Below are 18,198 nucleotides of genomic sequence, written 5' to 3'. Positions count from 1 at the left end.
GTCCCTTTTATTCGCTTGGGCCATGATGACATCATGGCCCATCTTAAGAGGGCAATACATGGAGGAGGGACCCGACCCCTTAAAGGGGCGATACACATGGGAGATTTCACTACACAACAGCGTTCAGTCAGTGCCAGTCGTGACTGAGCACCAGCCCTGTGGGCAGCATGGGGGTGCACCGAGTACCAGAGGGGAGCCAGGAAGGGCTCTGCCACTCCAACCCACACTTAATAACTCGTGCTGCCTATTTTTATAATTTGCTACCTGCTCCTGTGGGGTGGGTCGATTAGCAAATGCCTGAACGTGGGTCTAGTAATTTGGTGAGAGCTGTGACTGGCTGTTATCCGATTGCACGTGAGGCTGCTTTGGGCTCAAAGGGTTGGTCCAAGTCTACAATTGGGCTGACGGACATATTTGTTTTACATTTTTTCCCCTGACCCTACCTCCTGCTGCCTGGGCTGCTCTGTGTTCTCTGGTGTTCTGGTGCTCTCGTTTGTGATTTCCAGGCTGGAACATACTGGGGAAGCTTTCAACTTTGTTTCATTGAGTGTGCAGGGAAGTAGGAACTGTGTAGCCCAGCATGAGAACTGCTTCCCATAGTACAATGGTTCTGAAGCTTTGCTTCCAGTTCTCAACTCTAAGCATTCGGGAAGTCACAAACTGGCAGCACTGTATACGCAGAAGCACTGCATTAATTTTTTGTCCCGCTTGGTGAAACAGTAACATTATCAAAACACTGGTGTGGTGTTGTGTTGCCCTTTTAAGTATGTGTATCAGTCCTTTAAGGATATGTGTCAAGATTTCATCACAACTACTAGTTAATAAAAGGGGCCTCTGCCTGCATGTGAAACAGTGCAGCAGCAGACTGCATGAGTGTTCATCTGGTGTCCATGTCTGATTGTTGGTGGCCTGCAGTTTGTATTTACCCTGGCCAGTGCGCCGACAGAGCCAGGGATCATCAGTTGGATGAGCCCAACTCCGATATTAAACCGGGTGAGCTTGGTCCCTGCAGGGTGTCCCCTACCTGTGAGGCTGCATGATCTCAGTATAAGCTGTCTTGCTGAGTGATCCCAGCAACTATGAGTCTTGCCCGGGTGCCCCCGAGCCAGCCATCACATTGGTGAGGAGGCGGCAGGTACCTGTGCTTCAGGAGGAGGACTTCGAAGGACTTCAGAGGTGGTGTAGGGATGCCCCGCTGCGTACTCACTCACACCCCGGGTCGTGACACGTGAACGCGATCAGGGCCTGAAGGAGGAGTGTGACAACAGAAGTGCCCTGACTGTTTCCGGGCTGCAGCAGTGATTGTTTCATGCTCTGGGATTGGAGTCCGTTCAGTAAGGGTGTCTGCTTACCTGCTGGCTGTCCCGGGCGGAAGCAGTGAGTTTTCGTTTCTCTGACATCAGAGCTGCAGCATTGGGTGAAAGTACTGGGAGGCTTGTTGAATGGCTATTTGTGCTTGTTCTCACGGGCACCTGTGTAGGTGCCTTTCCCCGTCTTACTACGTATGAGAGAAAAAATAAAATAGCAGACAAAACCCCTTGTCGGGGAAAGAGGCACTGAGACCCAGCTGCAAGAGTTCAAAGGATGGTTTATTTCTCCAGCTAGGAAATAATCCAAAAAACTCTCCCACATTTACATCAATGCCAACATTTATATTAGTTAAAGTAACTCTAACAAAAAATACTAAATGGACCCGATTAGCCAAACGGTGTGGTGCTGTAGGTGTGGGTAGCATCTCTTCCTCCTGGTTGGCTGAGTAGCTGACGGACGTCAAACATCTTGTGCTCCATGCAGGTCAGGGTCCGGTCACTGTGGTCACTACCTAAGCTAATATGTTACATACTAAATAAGAAATTATTTAAAACATTTTATGCTACTTGTCACATTTCTACATAAGTCACACACAATGATCATTGTCAGTACAATTGGGTCATTCGTGGCTTTAATTGAAGGCCTTGACCTTTATTGTGCATGTAAAAGAATCAGGCTATGTTTCGCATCTCTTCCTAGGTTTCAAACTCATTAGTGCAAGTAAAAGCATATATAATAATAAAAATGCTTAAGGTTAGTAGTGGGTGTGTTGGGTGGGTTTCGCAGCACAGGCGAGGGTCTGGCAATTGAAAGAAATACCTTACAGGGGGTACAGGGTCAGGATGGCAATAAATTGTTCTAATGGGGGTGGGTGGCTTGCACGTTTATGAGGACGAATCGAGCAGAAAAGTGCTTAGCTCATCCTGGTTCAGATGCCGATTCTCAGACGAACAGTGATCTCAGAGGAAGAAAACTGTAGCATATTGATTGTTGCAACTTTCTCCAGCTTCAGCGTGAGAATGGAAGCGCAAAGCTTTCCTTCGCAGGGGGAGTGCAAGGGTGGGGGCCAGCCAGCTCCCTGCGCGCCTTGTGTGTGTGACTCTGTCCTTGGCTGCTGCGGTGGAAAGGGGAGCTGAGCATTGCTGTACTATCGCAGTGAGGCCTGTTTACCCAAGATGGATTCGAAAGAGAGCACAAAAGATGGATGCCCCGTGTCTTGCTCAGTAGTCCCATCTATGCAGCAGTCAACCGTGGTTAACTTTACATAAGGGCAAGGGGTAATCCCACTACCGGAGGCACGTGGTCCAAGCCTTGTACTGAGGTGCGTACGACGCGAGGGGACCTGAGGACCCCTCGCTCCCATACACCTGCCTGCACTCTGCTGGTGTGGTGAAACGAACCCACCACGGAAGCCACAGTGCAAGGGTTTTCAAGAAGATGCACAATAATATAAAGGGAGTGAGGAGGATCTTGTTGGGCTCTTTCCCTTGCCCACAGCTATATTAAGGCACAGGACTGATGTTGGGATGGAAATGAGTATCCCCACCCCCTTAGGCTCTTTCAGTTGAGGTGAACATCATATGAGGTCATGTAGTGTATAAGGGGTGAGTAAACCATACTATTTAGCACCATGTAGAAGCACTATAGCGCCTAAAGTTGATACACAGCACTAGAAAACACATAGCACATGACTCCATATTGTAGAGGCCTAAAAGGAATAAGCTTGCAGGATCGCGCTGTTCACAAACCCAGCTCTCTAGGCCCAAACTCATTAAGACAGAATGAATCTGCAGAACCCCATTCCCATGGAAGTCCACTCCCCCCTCATCCCTCCAGTGTTACGAATATTTAGTATCTTCCAAAGGAATGCGCCCTGCAAGACCATGAGATAACACCAGGCTCTGCACTGCATCCATTCATCTCCACCTAACTGCCAGTAGGCCCCTAACCTCCACCCAGCCAGTCCAGGCCAGCCCCACACCACTGGGCCGACCCCCACACCTTTGCATTCCCTGATAAGCAAACAACCCCTTGTCCCAACACAAATCAAGTGTCAGCAGAAGATCTAAGCATGCACGGCTATATTTCTTCAAGCATGGAAACACTTCTCTTGCAACACGAGGTACAGGGAGGGATATATTAAAGATCAAAACCCTGGGTTGAGACCGTGAGTGTGGGGACTGCAGTATCTGTATTTAATCCTCCCTTCGCCCTGGCACCATTTCCCATGCCACCCAGGTGCATGCCACAGTGATGGAATAGGGAGCTTAGAGTGTTAGTTGAACAGATACAATGTGTTATACGAGCAACCCGACCTTCACCCAAGACTGTGATGAGCCCGGCTGACCCACGTGGATCCTGATCGACAACAGAACTAACCAATTGTAACCTGGCATCCCCTATGGAGCAGGCCCATCCATAATGCCTAACCAATCAGTAGTATTAGTTTGTACTTTATACGATGACGCCACAAGGCCTTTTAAGCTTCTGCTTTGCTTTAGAATAACCAGAGCGCTCTCGAGCAGCAGAGTCCTTTGCTGATATTTTGTATTCTGTACAATTAAACCTTTGTTATCCTTGCAACGCTATCTCCTGGTCTGTTTCCATAGCAGGTTGTCTTTATTCTGGAGTGTGCGTAAAAAGGGACTTGCCTTCACTGATCATATAAATACATTGAGAAAAGTGCTGTCTAACATCATTGCCACCTCCATGGTCCGTGCCTCTCAAATAAAGGCTCAGAGAAACGGTTGCTTGTACTCTTGGTGCTACATAAACACGTATTGAAAGAACATGTTGCCATGCGCTTGCATGTTCTCAATGTCACTGGACCTAGTAAGATCGTTGTTTTTGTTTCTCCCCTGTTCCCCTCCCTTGCCGCGCTCTGAAACACTTGTGTACGAGCGTGATATAAATAAAATATCATATCATCATATCATGTGTCCTGAAGTTTGCTGGGGGCACGGAACATCTGGGCCACGGGCCCAGAGCCACCACCGAAGGCACAGTGCAAGGGTTTCAAGGACAAACACAATAATATAAAGGAAGTGAGGAGGATCTGGTTGGGCTCTTTGCCTTGGGTATTGCAATATTAAGGGATGGGACCAATCATATAAATGCATTAAGAAAAGTACAGTCTAGCATCATTGCCACCATCATTGTCAGTGTCTTGAAAATAAAGGCCCAGAGGAACTGTTGCTTGTGCTCTTGGTGCTACAAGAACACGTAGTGAAAGAACACGTGTCCTGAAGTTTGCTGGGGGCACAGACTATCTGGGACAAAGGCCAAGACTACAAGGCCTGGAAATGGACACAGAGTGCACGTTTGTACTGGCTGGACGATGGGGGTCATAAGCTCATTAGTCATGTGTGGTAGTAAGGACACTAGGGGGATATGGCTCCTCACGAGTGCTCATGCGTCCTCTTGCCGTCACTGACTCGGATATCCGGTGGCAGACCACCTTTGCACCAGCACAGGACACATCAGCCTCAGTTAGTATGCCATGGGGGACAACAGAGATGGCACCCAGGTGGGTGATATGATATGGCATTTGTAATGCGCCTATACACAAGTGTTTCAAGGTGCGAGGTGGGGCACACTGTCAACAAGAACAACTGGTTTTGACATTGTGGGTGCACCTGTCTGCCTTGGACCTCGATAGAGTGCTTGGGTATAAAATCCCGAAAATGTACTTTGAAGCTGTTGAAAACAAGGAGCGGGCGGAAAGGCCGACCTTGCTATATTCGGCAGGTCCTTCTGTACAGAAGTTGTTCAAAACACTGCAGCCCAGGGATCTATCATATGCCACCGCCATCAAGGTGCTGAATGAGTATTTCATGCCCATGATCAACCGTGACTATTAGGGGTTCAGGATGAGATCTGTCAGGCAGGAGGAAGGGGAAAGCCGAGATTCATTTCATGGCAGGCTGCAGCACATTGTATTATCCTGTGTGTTGGGCAACTATGAGGACAACGAGATTAGGCAATAAATCATCTATGCCTGCAGCTTGGTCAAATTAAGGAAGCAGGTCCTCAGAGACGCTGGTATAACCATGGACAAAATCCTAGAGTTGGGCCAGTCCAAGGAGTTGGCAGAGGTAAGAGCGTCCGCCATGGACGTGTCCAGGCAGGAATTGAAACTGGAGGATTCCATGCAGGAAGGAGGTGTGCGCAGTCGGCAAATGGCAGGGAAGCAAGCCTTTCAAGAAAGAGGAGTGTTTGCCGGAGGAGGCTAGCATGGGAGGTACAGGACTATGCCCGCACTGTGGCTGGAGTCTGCCGCATGCACATGAATGTCCGGCCAAAGGACACTTGTGCGGCAGGTGTGGAAAAGCGGACCATTTTGCGAGAGTCTATCCAGCCCCATCACCGGCCGGACTGGTCGTATCAGCCACAAGGGTGGACAGTCGAGAAGCAGCAGGAAAGATACCTCCCAGTCCATCCGTGGCTCTGTTCTTGTCACCAGAAGGAGGAGACACTGTGTGGGATGAAGATGAGGACGAGGATGTGTTTTTCCTATTGTGTGCCCAGGGGAGTGCTCAGGGGCGGCACCAGCAAGCGTGGGAGGACTGGAGCGAGGTTCCATGCAGTGAAGTTTGATCCTGGGATCGAAGATCGCTAGGTGCAGAGAGGATCACCTGCCTCCAATAATGTAATGGGTGTGGGGACTGGAAGGAACCCAAGTTTGTAGTGTTTATTCATATGGCTGATGTTTATCGTTGTTGTTTGGTTATAGAAAAAAAGGCGTGTGGTGTTGCTCTTTTAAGGATTTGTATCGCCTCTTTAAGGATATGTGTCATGACTTCATCATGACTACTAGTTAATAAAAGGGACCTCTGCCTGCACGTGAAACAGTTCAGCAGCCTCCATGAGTGTTAATCTTGTGTCCGTGTCTGATTGGTGGTGGCCTACCGTGTGATCAAGGTTGCCTGTGAATTTACCCTTGCCGGTGTGCCCACAAAGCCAGCGGCCATCAGTTGGGTGAGCCCAGCACCAATATTAGACCAGGTGAGCTCGGTTGCTGCAGGGTGTCCTCTGTCAGTGAAGCTGCGTGATAGCAGCATAAGCTGTCTTGCTGGATGATCCCAGCAGGTCTGGCCTGAGTGCCCCAGAGCCAGCCATCCCAACTGGGACAAAGCTGTATTGGTATGAGAACACTTGGTAACATCGAGGACTGAGGAGAAATTATTTTCCTTAAAGGGAAAACTTTCATTTTCGAAGCCAGAGGTTTGGGTCTGTTTGGAGGGGTTGCATCAGTATTGCCCTACAAGATCTCAAAAGGTGTGGGCAGGGTCATTGCATTTAGGCCTGGCCTGCGCTAATAGCCTAGTTGGGTTGGGGAAGTGTAAGCTTTCAAGAGCGTCCCGTTGTGCGCAGCTGCAATTGTTCCTGCCTTGTGGGGAATAAGGTGACCCTACCCATGTTCCCTGTGGACCCTACATTCACTGACTCGAGAGGCAGCACTCAGTCACCAACTTGCTAGTCCCTAAAATCAGACATGGGACTTCTTTACAGACTGCCCAGTTTTGACAACATTTACAGTCAGCATTCTACAGTAAAAACAGACTTTGAAAAACATTGTTCTTTTGGTATCACGCTCTACCTGATCTGGAAGGACTGATGAGTCTCTGTGCTTTGATTCTGAGATCTTCCCTGGAGACTCAGAGTCAAACAATTTCACATCTTGTACTTTCAACTTTCTGGAAAGGTCACTTCCTAAATAAAATAGAAAATAATGTTAACATTGTTGGTGCATAGTCTTTTCAGAATGTATGTCAACTTTGCATAAATTAAGAACACTCAAGAACACATTTTTAATGAGAATTCTGTTAAAAAGTATTTCTGCACATGAATTTAATTGTGCTTGTGAGGGAGAGAAAGTGTACTATACATCATTCCCTGATTGTGAGAATTATGACTGAAAATGTTCTTGGAAAGAACACAACTTGAATCATAGTTTGAATCGTTAAAAAAATGTTTAAATTAGCTTTAAGTACCCACATCACTAATGTACCAGGGATGTCAGTTCATCAGAGTGCAGAGGCACTGAAAGTAACATAACACACACATCACACACACAATCACCTATGTGACGATTCACTAGATGTTAGCAAAACCAAACGTTGATGGCTTGAAGGTTTTGAACAAATCATAACCACTAGCAAAGCTCCCTGCAACTCTCCAGAATATTGTTTTTCAGACTGCCAAGCCATTACAAAAGGGGAAAGACCTTATGCAAATCAGGCAGTCCAGCCCAAACTGCTAGGTCACATCCCTTCTGCACAAGACCACAAGACCACACACAAGACCACACATGTTTCGGACTTGTTGGGCATCATCAGTGAGGAGTAGCTTGAGTGTCTAGGCCCAGCATGCTCGTGCCCACATATGTGCATACCCGTCCCACTTGGGGTCACTAAAGCAAAACCAACCGTTGATGACTGGAAAGTTTTGAACGAATCATAACCACAGGCACAGCTTTGGGCAACCCTCCAGACCATTAAAGAAGGGCAAAGACAATATGCAAATCATGCTTGGTCCCACACCAAAAGGGGCAGTCCAGTCTGAACTAGATGACGTCACTTCTCTCCAAGGGGGATCCCTTTCCCATGGGGCCAGGGAGGTGTGACCACTACCTGATAGTCCCCCTGGGGGTGTTATAATGCAGGAGGATCTCAAGGGAAGGGTCTCTGCTCTGATCACCTCTTTGTAGACAGCAGACCTATGTACTGTTATAAGGCAGAATACCTCAAGGTTCTTGAAAGTAATAAGATGAAGAAGGAACCTAGGTAATCCAAGTACTCGGATGAGTTTGACCCACTGAGCAATGAAGATGAAATCCGTGAAAGAGACAAAGGACTTAAACAATGGGCCCAGACACTGCTGGCAACATTGTATAAAGATCGACAATGGGCTAAACACTTCGTCTCGGGCAGGCGCGGAAGACTGCAGGTTTGCTGCACACCGAATGGAGGAGATTCAAGCCTGCTGTGCTGATCTGAAGGGAGAGAGCTCCAAGGACACTGGCAGTCCACTGCGTCTGATGATCGGAAGGTCCGCTGTGCACAGCGTTGCAGAGGAGAAAGGAACGCATATTACAGCAGGGAATGCCATCACACAGCCCCAAGGAAAGCAAGACGCTAGAGAAGCAAAACTGAACGCACGCCATCCCAGGAAGTCCTGGGAACGTGCTGAAACCCTGGCTAGGTAAAGGGTGGCAGGGGAGACCCGAAAGGGACGCAGGCGGTTTACCAAGAGGGCGCATGCACTTGTCCCTAGGCCCCTTTGTAAAAATAACGCTTGGGTGGCATGACAGGGGCAGAAAGTCTACAAACCTTCTCCTCATCGCAGTGGTGCAATGAAGCCTGTCAACCAGCAAGGAGGGTTGAGGACCAAAGGCACCATAAGGAGAACTTGAGAGGGAGAGTCCCTCACAACAGTGGCAGAGATAAGCCCACTGACAGCCAAAGGAAGGTCAGGGACCCTAGACAAAGTGCATGTCATCTTCCCCGCGTTTGCCAGGGAAGTGAAACAAGTGGTTCCCGTTCAAAGAAGATAAGAAACCAGGGTCTGGGACCCAAAACAAGAAGGTGATACAAGGCCTTTTCCTCATGGTAGTACTTGGCAGGGAAGTAAACAAAGTGGGCCAGTTCAAAGAAGGGGAGAAACCAGGGCCTGGGACCCAAAGCAAGATAATGATACCAGTCATCTTCCTTGTGGCAGTACTTTGTAGGAAAGTAAACCAAATGGCGCAGTTCAAAGAACAAGAGCAATCAGGGTCTGAGACCCAAAGTAAGAAAATGATATGAGTCACCTTCTTCATCACAGTGCCTGGCAAAGTAGTGAACCAAGCGAGTCAAATCAAGGAAGAAGAGAAGCCAGGTTCATGGACCCTCCTAGCACTTAGAATTGGGTGTGGTAGGTGTGAAGACAAAGGAAAAGAAGACATGGAGAACAGAGTAATTCCCCCGGGTTGTAAGGAACTGATAACAAGACACCAGGAGAAGGGAGTCATTCTCCTGGTAAGCCGGATTGGAAGTAAGGTCCAAAAGCCTGGGGAAGGGAGTCATTCCCCCAGACTATGCAAGACCAGCAACCAGTTGAAGGGAGACTTTCTCCTGACCCACCCAGAAGAAGAATAAAAGTATTGTTTGGAACTTTACCATCAGGGGAAGGGAGTCATTCCCCCTGACAACGTGCAAAGATACACAAGACTGTTCTACGATTTGGGAATTGTTTGGATAAATCAGGAACCTCAATAAGCTTAAGATTTATGAAATAACCTATAGTTACTAATATAGTTACCAGCTACACGTAGTAAACATGGTGCTTGCATGTTATGTATTTTTGATTTATACCACACACTGCTGTCATTTGCATGGTCTCCATGTGCTCACTTCGCTCTGTGAGAAAAGCGGTTAAGGTTGGTTAGTGAGGGAGAGAGGGATAGGATAGAGGTTGTGCTCACCCGTTGATGTGTGCAGAACCAGGAGAAACTGGGATCTGTGCATGTGAGCTTTCTAAGTGTGCTTTGTTACATGCACTGGGATTGTTGTGTCCAGACGTGTGGTGTCCTGTGTCTGAGTAATTATTTGCCCACAGGTATTGGGTTTGTAGCATGATTAGAGAGGGGTATGTGGTTTGCGTGTTTGTGGTGGGTTGTTTCACTAGCCCAGTGGGCGTGTGTGGTACGTGGGAGTTGTGAGGATGTGGAAAAGCGAAGGTGGATGGTAAGTTGGTTTCTGGTGATACATGGGTGTTCAGTAGCTTTATTGTCGGTTCTTCATTCAGTATTGTCCCGTGTAGTATTGTCCCGTGTTACCTTTGGTTCAGGTGTATGGTTTCTAGATGGGTGCGACTATGTTTATCTCGGTGAGTTGAATAGCCAGGGTTCTAGTCGTTTCCTGAATGTTAGGTGGTCTTCCATCATTCTTATTTCCTTCGGTATCGAGTACCATAGTTTGGCTGTCAGATATGAGAAGGCAGGTCATCCGAATGTCCTTTTCTCATGGTGTCATGTTTCAATTTGAAGGTCATTGCTCAATCTTAAGTCTCTTCCTGGTTGGTTACAGGTGATCTTAGCTTTGAGGAAGTCAGCTCCATTTCCATGTAGTGATTAATGGGCAATGCAGAGGGCTTTGAAGTGAATGCGTTTCTTTACTGGGAGCCATTGCAGGCTCCTGAGGGCCGGTTTGATGTGGTTTCTTCTATTTAGTCTCAGGCGTACTCTTGCCGCAATATTTTGGATGCATTGTACTTTTTTGTGCAGCATTCAGGCATTTGAAGGTAGAGACTATTTACATAGTGTAAGGGTGCAGAAGGAGGACTCTGACACAAAGGTGGCATGTTTGGGGCTAAAGACTTTTATTAGATAATGAAGCAAGAGAAAACCTATCTTTCCCTGTTCCTAAGAGGGTTTTCCCTGCCACAACTAAAGATCTAAGGTGACTGACAGGATGTCTATTAAAGTGAAAGTGGCCACCGGATTGTGTAAAGAAAACCTTATTTCTGTCCCTCACACTATAAACTAAGAAATAAAGAAGTACTGTTCTGGTCGCAGGAGAATGCCTGCCTCCTTTCTCCTGGATCATGGTCAAAGTTCAGTACAATATTTCCTTAGTGGGACAGGAAAATGCCTCCCTTCCCCTGGCGTTCAGTCACAGATAGCCTGGAGGAATGACTCTCTTCCGCTGGACACAAAGTTCCAAAAAATATTTAGTTTGTGGGCCAGGAGAATGCCTCCCTTCTCCTGGCATTCGGTCTCAGTCTCCAGACAGCCTGGGGGAATGACTTCCTTTCCCAGGTAACAAAGTTCAAAACAATATTTAGTTCATGGGCCAGGGGAATGAATCCCTTCTCCTGGCATTCGGTCTCCGTCTCAAATTAGTCTGGGGGAATGACTCCTTTCCCCAGGCTTTTTGGACCTTCCTCCCAGTCCAAGTTAGCAGGTGAATGACTTCCTTCTCCTTGTAATCATATAACAATCTCTTATAACCAGGGGGAATGCCTCCCTTCTCCTGGCATTCGATCTCAGTCTCAAGACAGCCTGGGGAATGACTCTCATTGCCAGGTAACCAAGTTCAAAACAATATTTAGTTTGTGGGCCACGGGAATGCTTCCCTTCTCCTGGCGTTCGGTCTCAGTCTCAAATTAGCCTGGGGGAATGAATCCTTTCCCCAGGCTTTTAAGACATTCCTCCCGGTCCAAGTTACCAGGCAAATGCCTCCCTTCTCCTTGTAATCATACAACAATCTCTTATAACCAGGGGGAATGCCTCCCTTACCCTGGTTTTCTCCTCATTAGGTTTGAGACCTTCAACGCCCAACTCTGAGTGTTATGAGGGTCCACAACTCTAGCTTCTTTCTTCTTCTTTGGTTTGGCCCACCTGGTCCACTTCCCTGCCAAGTATTGCCATGTGGAAGAATAATCCCATCATTCTCTTGATTTGGGTCCCCACCCTTGGTTTCCTCTTCTTCTTTGATTATAGCCCACTTGGTTCACTTTCCTGCCATTTATTGCCACAAGCAAGATGACTCCTATCACTCTCTTGGTTTGGGTCCCCAACCCTTGTTTCTTCTCTTCTTTGGTTTGGCCCACTTGGTTCACTTCCCTGCCAAGTACTGCTACAAGGAAGATTACTCTTATTGCTCTCTTGGTTTGGATCCCAGACTCGAGTTTCTCTTCTTCTTTGGTTTGGCCCAGTTCGCTCACTTCCCTGCCAAGTACTTCCACAAGGAATATGACATGCATCACTCTCTGGAATTGGGACCCCAACCCTCATGTCTCTCTCCTTCTCTTTACGTCCCCTTGGCTGCCTCGCTTGCCAAGTACTGACACGAGGGGGATAGTGCTGCTCATTATGTCTATACAGGGCTTCTGCTTCCTGTACTTTCCAGCCCCCACCTGTCCACGTGCCTCTCCCGTTACCTTGCCTGTTCTTGGGAAGCAGAGCTGGTTCTTCCTATGGTCTCTCTCCTACTCCGTGTGCTGCGCAGGCATCTCTGTTCTTGGTGCCTCCACATTGCATATCTCCTGCCCGGCCTTTGGACCGACGGTATGGACACTCCTTCTTATGTTCGTGTCACCATCTGCCAGCCTCCCGTTACCATCTGGACGTCGCTGGGCAAAGGAGTCCCATTGTTCTCTTGACTCCAGCAGGGACTGCTCTCGGCTCTGTCCTGGCCTTCTCCACATCTCCTTCCTGCTTACCGGGTTTCACAGTCTCTTGTCCTGGTTTGCTGTGACTTCCGTCTGCAGTCTTTCCGATAGGCAGTCCTTCTTTTGTTTTCATGGCATAAACGGAACCACACCTCCACGGAAGTCTATATTGCTGCAATTCCTCTGTCCCTCTCCATGAGATCCTCGCACATTGTACCACCCCCAGGGGGACTATCGGGAAGTGACCTCACCTGCCTTGCCTCATGGGAAAGGGTTCCCCTGTGGGGAGAAGTGACGACATCCAGTAATTCGTCACAGTAGTCTATTCTTGATAATACTAAGGAGATGAACTCAAGGGTTCTGAGTGGGAAATTGAGGTAAGGGAGGATCCCTCTTATTAATTGTAGGATGTAGAAGCATTTGTTTGCTATTGCATTGTTTCCAAAGAGAGGCCATTGTCCATGAGGATTCCTAGATTTGTTTTCACTGTCGATGTCTCTGGTTGGGCCATTGTTTGGTGGCCAGCATAGGTATGCCTGTGATACATTATCTTCCAGGGAAGAGATAATAATTTCTGTTTTAGTTGGATTAAGCTTGAGATTATTGTTTGTCATACAGGTGTTTATGTCGGTGAGGCATTTGTTGAGAGTGTTTTTAGTGTCTCGTTGGAAGTTATCTTGAAGATGAGTTGGGTGTCATCTGTGCAGTTGTGTGTTGTCAGTCCAGTGGTTTGAATGAATTTAATTAGGGGGTAGGGGCCCATGTAGATGTTGAAGATAAGCAGGGAGAGGCTTGATCCTTGTGGTACACAACAGGTGAAATTTGTAGTGTTTGATGTAAATGGCGGTAGGTGTCTTCTTTTGATTCGGTTGGTGAGGAAAGATTTCACCCATTGTACTGCAGAGTTTTTAATGGTGCATTCCTCCAATCTCTTCGTTAGCTTTGTGTGTCTGATTGTGTCAAAGGTGGCTAATATGTCCAGTAGTTTGAGGGCTAATCGGGTGCTGTGATCCGCATTTATTTTTAGGGTGTCCCATATGGAGAGGAGTGCTGATTCAGTTCCTCTCATAGGTCTGTAGCCGACTTTGGATTTGTCAAGTAGTCTGTTGCTTTCTACATGATTGTTCTTTGTAGACGTGGTTCTCTGGGATTATTCGCTGGGTATGGTAGGTTTGATATAGGTCTGTAGTTAGTAGGGCCGTCTCTATTTACTTTCTCATCTCTTAGGAGGGGTTTGATGTATGCTGAGTTAAATGATTTTGGTACTATTTATTTGTTCAGGAATAGATTCATTAGTATTTGGAAGTATAACGCTGGTGTTTTCTGGTTGAGAAGCTTTTTGTAAATTTCCTGTTGGCATGGGTCACTGAGAGGTCTGGACATGTTGGTGTCTTTTATTAGTTTGACAAAACTTTCCTCGTTTATTGGTTCGAATCGACTGAGTGTTGTGGTGGTTGATGGTGTCCCGGTTTCTGGGAGGATGTTAGTGGTACTTCAGCCTGCATCGATGGGCCATTGCATTGCTTCTATTATTTCTCTTAGATGTGTTGTGATGATGTCACATAGGGATGCAATGGTACGATACAGTTGTTGCAAAAAGTTGGGTTTTTTATTTCCTTGATGATTTTGAACATTTATTTTTGTAGGTTTGTTGCCAATTGGATTCTTGCAGTGCAGTATGCTTTTTTGGCTTTCGGAACTGCGGATTTATATATATTTAAATTTATCATTGCTAGTTGTTTTTGTCCAATTGGTTGTATTGTTTTCTCCATTGTTTTTCCAGTTTACGGTTTGTTTTTTAGAGTTCTACAACATCTTCTGTGAAACATCTTGCTGCAATTTTCTTTGGAGCGGACTTGAAGAGTTTTATGGGTGCTAATTGATCTAGTGCGCCTGTGATCCAGATTTGATTCTATTTAGCTGGGAGTTGTCGGGTTCCAATATATCTGTTAGAATTTCCAGGTCAAGTCTTTTCCAGTTTCTTTTGTTTGTCGCTGGGGGAGTTTTATGTTTGTGAGCATCATGCGGCTCATGATTTTGACAGTGAACAGAATCATATCATGGTCGCTCCATATGATTGGTACCGTTGGGGAGGCGGTTGGGAGACCTTCTCTGTAGAATATTGCATCTAAAGTGTGTCCAGCTCTATGGAAGGGAAAGTTTACTGTTTGCTTGAAGTGAAGTTTTTTCCAGTAGGGTGCTGAGAGAGTTTGTTGTGGATACATTTTTTCTTTCGAACCAAATGCTGAAGTCCCACAGAACAATTATGTTGCATGGTTTGTAGAGAGGCTGGCTATGGTGTCAGTGAGATTTGTATTGAAGTTGGGGTTGTAGGTGGGCGGTCTATAGATCAAAAGGAACAATAGATTGGATTGGTCGTTGAGCTTGATACTGACCAGGAGTGATTCACAGTCTTCTATGACGGTTGAGGGGAGGGGTTTTGAGCAGATGAGATTTTTGTGTGCTCGGGGCGATTCCTCCTCCTCTTTCGTTTTCTCTGTTAGAGTTTATTAATTTGTAGTTGTCGGGTATGGCTTTGTGGGCAATTACTTTGTAATTGTCAGAAAGCCATGTTTGTGTGAGGAAGCGTGCATCTGTGCCGCCTTCGCTTAAGAGGGTGTACATTTCTGTTTTGTGCTTTGCCATAGTTTGTACATTGAGTAGGCTGTAGTGCAGTGTGTGGGAGTTGACTTGTTCTTTGTTAAGAGTAATTTCTCGTGTTACGTTTAGGGCACTGGTCGTTGGTTCTTCGACTCTCTCTTGGGTGCACCTGTTTTTTGCTGGGTGCGTAGTTGAAACATCTGTCCCTTCGTTGAGGAGTTCCATTAAGTTGCACAATGGGTTTCACTGTTCTAGTTTTTGGTTGTCCATGTGGTCCTTTTTCCAATCTCTGGTTATGTAAGGGGTATGTATGGTTAGGGATTCTAGCTTAGCTCTGGTTATTATAGGTGTATTTCCGAAGCTGCTTCAACTTTGCTGGGTTATGTGTGTTGCGGTGGGTAGTCTAATAGAGTGGAGTGGTCCACTCTAGTATTCATTTGGTCCTTCGTTGATGGTTGTGAGTTTTGCAGTGCAGTGGGATTGTAGGTGGAGAGGAAGCGGGAGGTGTATGATGTCTTTGTTCGTGTCTTTGTCTGCATCTTTATTTCGTTTATCAACGGTTGATGGTGATTCTGAGGTGTTGCAAATTCTGGTAGGTAGTTACTCTTGTTGGATGCGGGTGTTGTTTCATTCGTCTTTCTTGATCTGTTTTCCATTCTTGTGTCCTTGTCCTTCTTCGATCAGGGCATGTTTGTGGTTGCAGTGTTTCGTGACTGTTGTGGTTTAGTGCTCTACTGCGGATCTGGTTGTGTGTTAAGTGATTTTGGTAGGCTTCCTGGTTGGGATGCTCTCTGTTGTTGATAGTTTCTGTTGGTTTTGATCATGACAGGTAAGCCATAGTGTTAGACGGTTGTTGAATGGATAGATCAATGTGGGGCTGCAAGAAGTGGCAGGTGTCTCACTGTGATTATAGGTTTGTGGTGGCTTGCTTTGCCAGAGAGGTCTCGGATTTGTCATTTGTACTACGGCTGATAACTCACATGGAGTGACGTTTTTCACAGGAATTGATCGATGTGGGGATACATGTAGTGGCGGGTGTCTTTGCTGTGGTTATAGGCTTGATGTGGCTTGCTTTGTCACAGAAGTCTCAGATTTGTCTTTTGTTCCAGGGGTGAAAGCCGTCCTGGGGTTGATTTTTCTTTTTGTTTTCTTTGCCGAGTTCTCAGGGGTTTGTGGTGATAGGCATGAGTTCCAGGTGCTGAATCCTCGTGGTAGCAACATAAAATGCGATGAAACCTCACGGTAGCAAAATCAAATATGGTGAAACCTCACAATCGCAAAATTCCAATGCGGTGAAACCTCACAGTGGCAAAATTCAAATGTGGTGAAACCTCATAATGGCAAAACAGAAATGTGGTGAAACCTCACAGTAGCAATATTTGAATGTGCCAAAACCTCATAGCAGAAAAATGGAAATGTGCTGATACCCTACAGTAGCAAAATCCAAATGTGGTGAAACCTCATAGTAGCAAAATTCAAGTGCGGGTAAACCGCACTGTAGTCAAAATTAAATTCAAATGGGGTGAAACCTCACAGTAGCAAAATTCAAATGTGATGAGATGTGTGAGAAACCAGAATGTGTCTCACCCACTAGTCCCCGGGGATCTGTCATCCAGGTGGCCATGACACAGCCATCGCTTTTGGATCCAGTTCCTGGGGGTGGACCAGTGCGAGAGGATCACCTAGGTGAGGGGTCTACAGGGACTTGGACACCGGACGGTGATATGCGGTATCCCCTCCCTTATAACACCTTTGCCCCATCCTACCAAGTAGGCTATTTAGGAACTCCAACCCCCTTACAACATGAATACTTTCTCACGGACATTCCACAATGAGAGAAAACTGACTAACACTGAGCCATATACCTGACGTGTCCCAATAGAATGGTCAGGCAAGGCCAGGTAATTACTGACCATCACGCACACCTGACTTACATTATCTTCCCCACACAAGGTGGGGCACGAGAGCACACTCTGAGCGAGGAAAGGCACACAAGGAAACAGCAGTTCAAAGATGGCAGTTTAACAAGAGAAGAAAAATGGCGAAACAGAATGGGATTGCAAGTAGGGAAGTTCCTTTGAGCTTTTCGGCAAGGCACCATTGCTTTCATGCGCTCTCGAGATTGCAAAGCATAAGACCAGGAAAACAGGTTGAAGAATCCTGCATTGTGTGTCAGAGATACCTAGACCCTTCCCGCGTCAAGAATCAAGGTGGGGAGAATTTTCTGCCGTGGTACTGTCCTTTGCTCCAAGAACAAAGCAGCATCAGTGAAATCAACACAGCCGGTTGGGGAGACTGATACAAGACCGGTTTGTGTTGAACCCAAGGTTGGAAGCAGCAACATTGTAGGGTGAGCGCTGGAATGAACATTGTTTGAAAAACGATTCATAAAAAGACGGAAAAAATTGAACTGCTGATGAGTGATTGAACTTTGAAACAAAGATACAATACCTTTGACAAAGTTTTCCGGCACCACCTGGGTGCTCAATCGAAGGTCTCTGTAAGGTGTCCAGCTGAAAAGTGAAAGTAGAGAATTGTGAATAAAAGTGGCCCTGCGTTGGTTCAAGCAAAACCCTGTGCACAATCGAAAGTCTTCGATGTTGATATAGTAAAGAACATGTATGGCAAAGTTGATAAAGTTGGTGCGAGCCCGGCCTAGGGAGCTCAGTTGAAAGCTTTGTGTTAAAGTGGGTCTGAGACTGACAGAGGGGGATCCGGGGTGAATCGAAAATCACCTAAGAAGGTTTTGTGATAAAGTGGGTATGAGCCTGGTGGTGGGGGATCAGGGGTGAACAGAAAATCACCTGATAATTTGTATGTGTGAAATCCTAAGAAGGTGGATCTGAGCCCGGCGGAGGAGTTCCCGGGGTGAACAGAAAATCACCTGATAAGTTGTACATGAGAACAGTGAGACAAAAGGAATTCTTGGATGTTTGTTTGTTGTATCAGGCCCTCTGAAGTAAGAGAGTTTGATTGGCAAAGAGACTTTGGCACAGACGGCCATGATGTTGAAGTTTTGAACTGCACCCTCGTGTTAGAGAAGCCAGAGACTGTGCTACGCTCGAGCGTGCCGCCTTGTCCCGTGCTGAAAAAGTGGGGAAGGGAAGCCAACGGCTTGAATATCCTGACATA

General features: G+C 46.7%; 1 protein-coding gene across 3 annotated transcripts in view; it reads right to left on the bottom strand.

Moving 5' to 3' along the window:
- The window catches only part of ERICH6B (glutamate rich 6B), a 2,074,788-nt gene that overhangs the window by 993,003 nt on the left and 1,063,587 nt on the right, over window positions 1-18,198 (bottom strand). For all 3 annotated transcript variants that reach the window (XM_069640454.1, XM_069640457.1, XM_069640455.1), the window contains one exon: window positions 6,911-7,023. In XM_069640454.1, coding sequence (XP_069496555.1) covers window positions 6,911-7,023 — 113 coding nt within the window. The remainder of the gene's footprint in view (window positions 1-6,910; window positions 7,024-18,198) is intronic.

This window comes from Ambystoma mexicanum, chromosome 7q (assembly GCF_040938575.1).
Source record: "Ambystoma mexicanum isolate Mex_15411 chromosome 7q, UKY_AmexF1_1, whole genome shotgun sequence".
Lineage (NCBI taxonomy): Eukaryota > Metazoa > Chordata > Amphibia > Caudata > Ambystomatidae > Ambystoma > Ambystoma mexicanum.
The sequence above is the reverse complement of the archived record's forward strand: the minus strand, read 5'-3'. Positions and strand labels throughout refer to the sequence as shown.